This window comes from Aethalodelphis obliquidens, unplaced genomic scaffold, assembly GCF_003676395.1.
Source record: "Aethalodelphis obliquidens isolate GAN/ISIS:26980383/991018 unplaced genomic scaffold, ASM367639v1 scaffold8, whole genome shotgun sequence".
Taxonomy (NCBI): Eukaryota; Metazoa; Chordata; class Mammalia; order Artiodactyla; family Delphinidae; genus Aethalodelphis; species Aethalodelphis obliquidens.
The window spans coordinates 46,150,564-46,160,966 of NW_020837952.1; the positions used below are offsets into that span (position 1 = coordinate 46,150,564).

General features: G+C 53.2%; 1 protein-coding gene across 1 annotated transcript; it reads left to right on the forward strand.

Moving 5' to 3' along the window:
- Positions 1 to 5,165: 5,165 nt before the first annotated feature.
- On the forward strand, positions 5,166 to 7,897 carry ASCL1 (achaete-scute family bHLH transcription factor 1). The gene is made up of 2 exons (XM_027108253.1): positions 5,166 to 6,443; positions 6,784 to 7,897. Exon 1 carries the CDS (start codon positions 5,722 to 5,724, stop codon positions 6,394 to 6,396), a length of 675 nt encoding a protein of 224 aa, XP_026964054.1. The 5' UTR covers positions 5,166 to 5,721; the 3' UTR covers positions 6,397 to 6,443; positions 6,784 to 7,897.
- The last annotated feature ends 2,506 nt before the right edge of the window (positions 7,898 to 10,403 follow it).

Here is a 10,403-nt window from a genome sequence, read left to right on the forward strand (position 1 = left end):
CCAGGTCTCTGGTCTGTGTACTTCTGCCCCCGACTGCAACAGCCCATCCCAGGCTGGTCAGACTCAACCCAGGCTGGGCAGCGCCGCTTCCGAACTTACCTTGGGAAGGGTGTACTGGAGACAGCAGACTTCACAGTAATGAACTTCTCATCTCCCCTGGGTAAGACAGTGTCAAGCACAGGCTCGGAGCCACATACATCCCAGGACAGAGGCCCTGTGTTACAGCTACTGGAGGTGGGTGTCTGCTCTGAATTCCTTGCACGCGCACTTTTCTCAAAGAACCCCGGGTTTATGGGGCTTAACACTCACCAACATTGAAGTCTGCAGCAAAAATCTCCTGTTCAAATCAAGGCTCTGAGGCCTGCGTTCATCTTTGTACTCCCTTTGCCTTTTATTCAGGATCCACTATAAATATAATTGTATTAAATGATTCATTCAATGGGAAACCTAGTTTCACTTTCAACATGAACTCCCCTCCCTCCAGAGAAAAAGCACCAAAGGCACTTTTAGAAAGGAGGCCTATCTCCGTTCCGCAGAGAGAAGGTGCACAGTTACGGAGGCTGAGGGTAGCCTGTGAGCAAAGGTGGCCTGGCCTTCAGCTGCGGGTGGAAAGAAAGTGGCGGGAGATTGGGGGCCTCAGCACCGCAGGTCTCCCGGGCAGCCGACTGCTAAGCATCACTAGGAAAGTCATCTCCCACGTGGATCCTTGTGTTGAATGTAGTTTTAATCTAAGGTATGGTCCAGCTTCAGGATCCCCTAACATAGAAGAGGGGTCTGAAGGTGCAGAAACTGAGGCCTTTATTGTACTGGAGGAGAAAGAGGAACCCCCCCATTTTTCTGGGATATCTATAGTATGGGTAATACACACCAAAGAGGGTGAGTGTCCTGCCTCCCCATCACAAGAATGGTAACCCCTGATATGTGTGGAAGAATTTGCAAAATGAATTCACAAAAAACAAAAGATTTAATTCTCCTGCAGGCCTTGACAGATAAGCAAAGGGAGTGCCACTACTCCATGTATGAATGAAAGCACGGAACCCTCCTTTTGTGAGCTGTTTTCTTCTCCCTCCACTTCTAGATAAATGGGACCTTGAGTGTCCTGGTCAAGAAAAGCCTGGAGATTTGCTCAGAGTCAGGCCCACGGGGTGTCAAAGGAGCCACAAACAGCTGGAGGGCAGGGCCACTGGCTCTGCTGAAGCCCTTTCCCTCTGCCAGCCATGAAGCTTGTCTGTATTCCATCTGACTTGTTACTGTTTGTGTTTAAAACAAACAAACAAACAAACACTTGGTTTCTATCTCTATCACCCCGGTTTGCCAGCAAGCATCACCACCATTCCTCAAAAAGGACAGGAATTACCCAGTAATTCCAAAAAGGACAGTGGGACAGGGTGGCATTTGATCTCCAATGGCTGGAGCAATTAGCACAGTGAGGTTCCAGGAAGCTGACAGCCAGGCGTCCTCTTCCCACAAAACCCTTCCTGGGTGGGTTGTGTGAGCAGGGCCTTCCTCCTCGTTTTGGAGAAGGCCATTCCTGTTAATCCCTTTCCATTTGACCTAGTTCTGAGAGCTCCACGTACATCTCTTTGAAATCTCACAACTATTGGAGGTAGGTGCTATAACCATGGGCATGTAAGGATGAGGAAACCGAAACTCAGAGTGTCGGCTCTTTGCTCAAACTCCCAGCTCTGAAGTAACAGAGCCTGGATACCGAATTAGCCTCTGCTTTATCCCTTAGTATAAGGTCCGGAGTTCCCTGGGCCTGGGAGAGTGTGGGGCAGCTCTCTTAGGTGTGTGAGTGTGTGTGTTGGGAGGTCAAATGTAGGTCACAGAATCAGAGGCAGGATTCTAATTGGCCCTTGAGCCTCAGTCCTTTGCTCCAAATTGGTGTAACAACCAGAACGCCAATTTCAGTGGAAGAACATGTTAAAATACCCCTGAGGGCTTCCCTGGTGGCGCAGTGGTTGAGAGTCCGCCTGCCGATGCAGGGGACGCAGGTTCGTGACCCGGTCCGGGAGGATCCCACATGCCGCGAAGCGGCTGGGCCCGTGAGCCATGGCCACTGAGCCTGCGCGTCCGGAGCCTGTGCTCCGCAACAGGAGAGGCCACAGCAGTGAGAGGCCCGCGTACCACAAAACAAACAAACAAACAAAACAAAACAAAACAAAAAACCTACCCTTGATAGTGCACAGTCCCCAAGGGCCGAGGCTAAGCCCCTAAGAAAAGATTCTAGACTGCTCTACCTTAGGGTTGGAGAAGGTGGAGAGGACAGCGTCCGGCTGGGAGCACTCTTTGTGTTGAGTGGGAGGAAGAGAAAGCCTGGGTTCCTGGAGGTTCTGCAAAGCATGTAAGGAAATAGGCTGAGAATGTGGGAGTGGGGAGGGTGAGGACGGGATTTTGGCTCGGGGCTGGGGCGGGAAGAATAAGGACAAATGTTCCGTGGCTTTGGCCGGAAGGATCCCAGCGCCCGCTGTCTTTTCTCCTGGGCGGAGGCCAAAGCGTAGGGCCGCTACAATGCGCGGCTTCACTAGTTGGCCCTTCTCTTTGAACGCCCATTACATGGCGCGCGTCTGTGTGTGTGTGTGTGTGTGTGTGTGTGTGTGTGTCTGTGTGTGTGTGTGTGTGTGGGTGGGTGGGTGGGTGGGTGGGAGTAGGCTCTGGCCTTGAAGTCCCTGATAAGGAGCATCTCTGTGCACCCGTGGAGCCCGCATCCTAGAAGGATACTGAGAACACGTTCTGGCCATCAGCAAATTTCCCCCGCTCGCAGATACGGTTCGAAATGAGCTGGCGGACGCCGCTCTGGCACAGATGGGGAAACCGAGGGCCTTAGCGGTTGTTTAAGGTTACAACGCGAAATGGTGGTAGAGCCAGGATTATGGGCCTTTGTAAAGTGTGGAAGGATAGAGTCTGAATTGGAAGGGATACAGCTTAATGTGAAGGATAGTGCCCTTTAGATGCGTTGATATTGACGGCCCGCCCCGTACGCCACGCACGCCCCGCTCCCCCCACCCCAGCCCCTATTCTGCTCAGGAGGGTGGATGCCTCCTAGCGGCCCGCACCCGTGGCGCACAGCTGGGGCAAACGGGTTGCGGAATGTGCCTGCTAGCGGTATCCTGCCAGGTGGTCCGAGGCTTCCTCCTGTTGAAAAGCGGGTAATGCGACTCTGTTTAGGCTTCACGGCCTCCTATACTTCCTGGAAGAGGAGACACATGTAACCTGGAGCCCTCTCATCTCCTTTCCTGGGGTGGGGGAGGGGCGGGGGGAGAGGCCAGAGGTGTAAATCCCACGGAGTTCACCCCGGTCCTTTGGGGTCAGCAGGCCATAGGCTACTGTAGGGGAGGGGGCCGTGTGGGTGGGAAGTTTACAGAACTGATCTCTGTTGGCCCCATTCAGTCCTATGCTTCCTAAACACATCTGTTTTAAAAGAAGAAACTGAGGCTGAGGTGTGATTCACCTCGGGACCCCGACACCACTGCCCTCACCACCACTATTGTTCCGACAGCACTCGCCCATACCAGAGGCGGTTCTCCGGTCACCCACACGATCTTTTAGAGAGAGACCCATCTCCACAAAGGGAAGTTCAATGGGAAGCAATTATTGGGATAAGTCAAAACGAGCATCCCCTGTACCCAGGTCTCTAACCCAAACTGCCTATTCCTAGTGGACAAATCAACCGGATGGTGACACTCTGCTTTTTCCCGGCTGTGTAGACGCCACCTGAGACGCGCCCCCGTCTCCTTCTTCTCCGTCCACCAGAGCGGTAGTTTGCTCCGTTTGCTCCGTCCGCTTTCTCCGCAGCGCCGCGTCCCAAGGAGCCCCGAAGCTGGACCAGGCTCTGGCCAGACAGGGCCAGGGCCGAGGGCCCAGGAAGGGCGCCTGGGTGGGCGCCGTCCAAGCGGCCGAGCGACGGCTGCAAGCGCCTCCTCCTCCCTCGCGGCGCCAGCACGCGGCCCGGCCGGGCTCGGCTCCCAGTCGCCTGCCACCGGCCCGCCGGGCACACGCCTGGGGCGGGATGGAGGCTGAGCCAAGGCCGCCGAGATGCCTGCAGCGGCGCCGAACAACCAGCGAAGCTGCTCCGCCCCCACCCCCAAGCTCCATCACCTCCCCCCATCTCCTTTCTCAGACCCACCCTGGGAATACCCCAAAGAGCTCCCCTCTTTACACACCCCCTTAGCCGGTCCGGAAATAATCTTTTTTTTGTGGGGGGACGGGGCGCGGCGGTGATGCTACAGGCAGCTAGGTCATCCTGGAAGAGTATCCCGGCCATACACACCTGTCTCCCTACAGCTCTGGTTACCACCACCCCTCAAAGCGATCACCTCCCTTCTTCTTGGCCTCCTCCACACTTGTTCAGTTGTAGGGGGCATAGCCTAGATTTCACAACTGGATGGGACGTTAGAGACCATCTAATCCAACCTTCTGTTGTTACAGACGAGCAAACTGAGGCTCAGAGTGGATGTCACTTACTAAGGGTCACGGAGCTAGTGAGAGGATGCACTGGGACCAGAACCTAAGTCTTAACAGTACTTTAACAGTCCCACGGAGTCCTCCCCATCTCTCTGAACTTCAGTAGCAAATTTCCTTCCGCTCCCAAGAGCATCGAAAACCCCCAAGAGAGTGACAGTGGGGTAGGAGAAGAAAACAGGAAAAAATGGAGCCTCACTGCCCCCAACTTCCACACCGCCCCGTGTCACATTTTCTGCCCAAACCCTTCCCTGTGATTTTCCCCGAGTTCTCAGGAGAATCCCGGGACACTTCACCCCAAACCTTTCCACCCATACACCCCCAATTTCCAGAGCTATTGGCCCGTCGGCGACGCTGCCCTCCCCCTCCCCACCCCCCCTTCTAGAACCACCCCCGGCTGCCGCCCGCCCTGAGCGCGCCGCCTGTTTATTCAGCCGGGAGTCCGGCACGCGCCAGGCGCACGCACTGCAACAACAAACCCGGCTGAATGGAGAGTTTGCAAGGAACGGGCTCGGGGGACGGGCGGGGGGAGGGGAGGGGAGGAGGGGGAGTTTAGGGAGGGGGTGGGAAGAGGAGGTAAGAGGAGGGGGGCGGGGGGGCTGCAGCCGCTCGCTGCAGCAGCGGGGAGTGGGGGGCGAGGCGGGGCCAGGGCTGCGCGTGGGGCTGGGTGTCCCATTGAAAAGGCGGCCGCACTCCAGCCGCCCAGCACTCTCTCACTTCTGGCCAGGGAACGTGGAAGGCGCAGCGACGGGGAGCCGGCCAAGGAGGGCGAGTGAAAGAAGGAAATAAGAAAGAAAGGGGGTTAACAAAATAATACAAACAGCCCGAGCAGCGGCTGGAGAGACCGAGACCCGGCGCAAGAGAGCGCAGCCCTAAGGGGAGAGGAACAGAAGACTCAGCAGAGCGCGCTCACCACCGACTTTTGCTTCTTCTGCTGGTTTTTTTTTTTTTTTTTAAACAAGAAGGCGCTAGCGGCAGCCTCACACGCGAGCGCCACGCGAGGCTCCCGAAGCCAACCTGCGAAGGGAGGAGGGGAGGGGGGAGGAGGAGAAGCAGTTGCACCTTCCTTGCTCCCACCCTAAGAAGTCTCCCGGGGATTTTGTATTTTTGTAACTTCTCCCCGGGCTCCCTCTTCATCTCTCCCCTTCTCTCCCTCTCTGTTCGTGGCCCCCCGGTCCTGTCTGTGTCCCCCCAGCGCGCGCCCCGCACCTCGCGTCCCCGGATCGCTCCGATCCCGCGACTCCTCGCCGGCCGCTGCGCATGGAGAGCTCTGCCAAGATGGAGAGCGGCGGCGCAGGCCCGCAGCCCTTCCTGCCGCCCGCAGCCTGCTTCTTTGCCACGGCCGCGGCGGCGGCTGCGGCGGCAGCGGCGGCGCAGAGCGCGCAGCAGCAGCCGCCGCCGCAGCCGCAGGCGCCTCAGCTGAGCCCCGCGGCCGACGGCCAGCCCTCAGGGGGCGGTCACAAGTCAGCGCCCAAGCAAGTCAAGCGACAGCGCTCGTCCTCGCCCGAACTGATGCGCTGCAAACGCCGGCTCAACTTCAGCGGCTTCGGCTACAGCCTGCCGCAGCAGCAGCCGGCCGCCGTGGCGCGCCGCAACGAGCGCGAGCGCAACCGCGTCAAGCTGGTCAACCTGGGCTTCGCCACCCTTCGGGAGCACGTCCCCAACGGCGCGGCCAACAAGAAGATGAGCAAGGTGGAGACGCTGCGCTCCGCCGTCGAGTACATCCGCGCGCTGCAGCAGCTGCTGGACGAGCACGACGCGGTGAGCGCCGCCTTCCAGGCGGGCGTCCTGTCGCCCACCATCTCCCCCAACTACTCCAACGACATGAACTCCATGGCCGGGTCGCCGGTCTCATCCTACTCGTCGGACGAGGGCTCCTACGACCCTCTCAGCCCTGAGGAGCAAGAACTGCTCGACTTCACCAACTGGTTCTGAGGGGCTCGGCCTGCTCAGGCCCTGGTGCGAATGGACTTCGGAAGCAGGTAGGTTGCACTATGGAGGGAACGGGGGAGATTTTCTTGCATTCATCCTTTTTCTTCTGTAGGAGGGGGACTGTCTCCACGGAGATGAGGGAGGAGGGTTGATTTAAAGGATTTGTTAAAGTCCGTCGATTTCAAATCCTGGTATGTTAGTTTCAGCCTTGGCTTCTGAGAGTGGCTTTGTCCAGGTCTCCAAAACTGGAGAGTAGAGCTGAGGCGGGGAACAGAGTACTAAGACCTGTCAAAAGAGGCGCTCTACCTGACACATCTCTCTCCAAACCTCCTTTTGCTCCCACTACTGGCCTCCAAGTGCACACTAACCTCTCCCGTTTTTATGTTACAGGGCCACCGCGCAACCTGCATCTTTCGTGCTTTCTCGTCAGCGATGTTGAAAGGGAGAAAAAGGAAGAAAGAATAAGAGAAGAAGAAGAAAACAAACAAATCCAGGCAACCAACCCCTACGCCAACTAAGCGCCGCGTGCCTGAGAAGCAAGGCTCTCGCAAAACAGGAATGCGCTCAGAACAGTATCTGCGCACTCCAGTCATTCACGGAGATAGAAAGAGTGACTAGGACCCGAGTCAATGCACAAAATGCAGCTTGTGTGCAAAAACAGCGGGCTCCTGGCGGAAGGGAGCAGCACACGCCCTGTAGAAACTCCCACCCACCACTAACAGGCAGAGCTGACCTCCCCGCCCCCTCTGAAAGCGCAGTTCTTAGCCCTCTAGAAATGGGTTGGTGTCTTTCGTCTCTGTATCCTCCATCCCGATAAGCTGTGGACATTTGTCTGCAGTGAAAGTATGCTCTTTGAAACCCCAATCCTCTGCAAGGGGGGGGGGGTCCCTCCCCAAGCTCCACTCCCTCACACCATTTTTCTACTTTTTTCATCATAGAATGCTTCCAATCTTTTGTGAATTTTTTTTATTATAAGAAAAATCTATTTGTATCTATCCTAACCAGTTTGGGGATATATTAAGATATTTTTGTACATAAGAGAGAGAGAAAAAATTTATAGAGTTTTGTACAAATGGTTTAAAATGTGTATATCTTGATACTTTAACATGTAATGCTATTACCTCTGCATATTTTAGATGTGTAGTTCACCTTACAACTGCCATTTTCCCTATGTGGTTTTGTAAAGAACTGTCCTCATAGGTGAGATCAAAAGGCCACCAGATGTACTTCAGCACCAATGTGTCTTACTTTATAGAAACTTTGTTAATGTATTAATGATGTTATTAAATACTGTTCAAGAAGAACAAAGTTTATGCAGCTACTGTCCAAACGCAAAGTGGCAGCCAGTTGGTTTTGATGGGTTGCCTTTTGGGAAATTTCTATCACTGCCTTTTTTTTTTTCTTACTGTTTTATTACAAACTTACAAAAAAAAACCCCATGTATAACCCTGTTTTATACAAACTAGTTTCATAATAAAACTTTTTCTTTTTTTACAAATGAAAATAATCAGCTGCCTCTGAGTCTTCTTTGACGCTACTGCCCCTGCCCAAGTTATTATGAAAATGCCAAAGGGAAAGAGCGGGGGAGAAGAAGGTGGGAAGAAACAAGCTAAGTGGCAGAAATGACAAAGATAAGTGCTGTGACCAGTCCTATCCAAGATGATTCTATGGTGAATGTACATATATATATATACACACACACGTATATGGTTTTTCTCCACGTTCATGTTGCAAATGTACACAGACACCTAGAGAATGGGTGGTGATTAATGGCTACATCACCTTTTGATAACATGACTTTACACTGAAAAAATACCTCCAAAAGTGAACTGGAAAGAGAGGGTCCTCAGCCCAGTTTCTAACCCTTACCCCCATTCCGAGTTTCTCATCGTGAAACTGTGGAAGGGCTGGATGAGATAACGAACACTAGGGGTGAGAGAAAGCATGGTGGTGTCTGAGGCTGGGCTTGGGGGAGGTAGCCCTGTCCACACTCCCAGTGGTAGGTGTGTTCTTCCTTCACTGCCAGGCATGCATTTTCCACTCCTCTTCCCCACAGCACACACTTTCCATATTGGTTTTAAGTAAAGGGCACGTATGATGTAAATTTCTTACCGGAGTTAGATTTAAATAAAAGCCTTAGAAATGTGTGGTCGCTTTGAGACACTGGCCTATCTAAGCTTGTGACTCTATCCGAATGGCGTGAGCTGCGTGTAAAAGTACCCAATTACCAAGATTCAAAAAGAAATTGGTGGGTTTTTGGCTGGCTTGCTTCTTGTCAGTTAGCAAGGACGTGATCAGAATCCTACTCCGCCTCTCGCCGGCTCCGCGCTCGCCGCTTGCATTACTTGCAGATTCAGTTAGCGTGTCTCCAGCCAAGCGGAAAGCCGAGCGCAAAATGCATCTTACAAAACCCAACAAAGAGCAGGGAGCCAGCACGTCTTCCAGAGTTAAAAATCTAGTCTGTGTTGGTACATCTATACCATTTAGTGGCACAGAATAATCATTTTTTAAAGCCGCGATGCGCGGAGCACGCCACAGCGTCTGATGTCATTTTGCTAAATGACCCTCTATAGAATGCACATTGAGGCTTCAGTCCCTTTCAAAGAGATGAGCGTAATTAAGGCGAAAAAAAAAATCAGTAAATTCCTCATCGCCATAAATAATCGGACTTTCTGCCAGCAGTGGGCCAATTTAGAGCTTACTTGAGGGAAGTAATGCTTTTGTGATGCCTGTTTTATTTTTTATCTTTTCATTTGGAGGACCAGAGCTGGGTCCCCCTCTCCCCCCACCCACCCCCGCCATGCGTTTCTTATTCTTTTAATTTAGCTCCTTTGCAAGTTTCCAGATAAGGTACGCAAAGAAAGTGTAGCAAGTCATTTATGGCTATGAATATAGCATTAGGATAATGTTTCAGTCCCCACAAAGGGGATGTTTCCCCCCTTCTCCTTGTGAAGACAGGTGTTCTTTTACTCACTTCTGAATGGGAGATATCCAGTCTCGTTAAACTCGGGGCAAAGTTAGCCGTTGTTTGCCACAATGCGGAGGCAAACTCTAAAAATTCACAAACACACACACAATTTTGCCGAAGCTAGGAAAGGGCAAAATCTCATTACATCTGCTCTAATCGCTTAGCAACACAAAGCCGGGGCTTGTGCGGCGAAGGGAAGCCATTCAGGGCGCTCTGACAGGCCGCATTCAGCCAGCATTAGTCAGCTCCATAAATCACCGCAGCCCATTGGCTGCGCGGCGGGCTTTGGAGCGGCCCTGGGCTGTCAGCGAAATACAAAACGTAGACCCCAGCGGCTAGCAGTCGCGGCCTCTCCCCCGTCTTAGCCCCAACTCCCGCTTTCTTTTCTGGGGGGAGGAGGGTGCTGGGGAAGAAAACTGCCTTGACGTTATTGACTGAGAAATCTTACCTATTCAAAAAAAATGGCCTGGAGACCACCGAATTCAGACTGGAGCCGCCTGAAATGGACCAGGAGGAGCGGGGAGTGCCAGAGAGAAAAAAATAGACCCGCCGCTGGCTGCAAAACTGTTGAATGCGAGTATTATCAGAGGCTGTGCTGGAGCTACTGGGACACACGTCTCGCCTCCCTGACTCTGCCTTTCACATTGTTAAATTGGGAGTAGGGGGGTGTGCATGGAGAAATATCTATGTCAAGTTCATATCAGACGGGCCCACCGAAGAAGGAAGACACCGGCCCGCCCTCTGCCTAGAGCGTCAAAGGGCTAGGACTGAGACTAGTAAGAAAGAGAGAGTCGAGCGTGCATTTACACGTCGCTGTTCTTGCAGGGCTTGGGATGTTAGAGCAGGGAATAGACTTCCCCTTCCTTCTAAGCTTCAGTATTCTTGTTTATAACATGGGGCTGATGGTACCCACAGCAGCAACAAGAGACTATGCAAAGGACTTAGCACAGGGCCTTGTAGGGGAGATTACAAGCTATTTGTAAATATGAGCGTTTGGTGGTGTTATTCTAGTCTCTCATTTTCATGGAGACTGGTTAGTGGA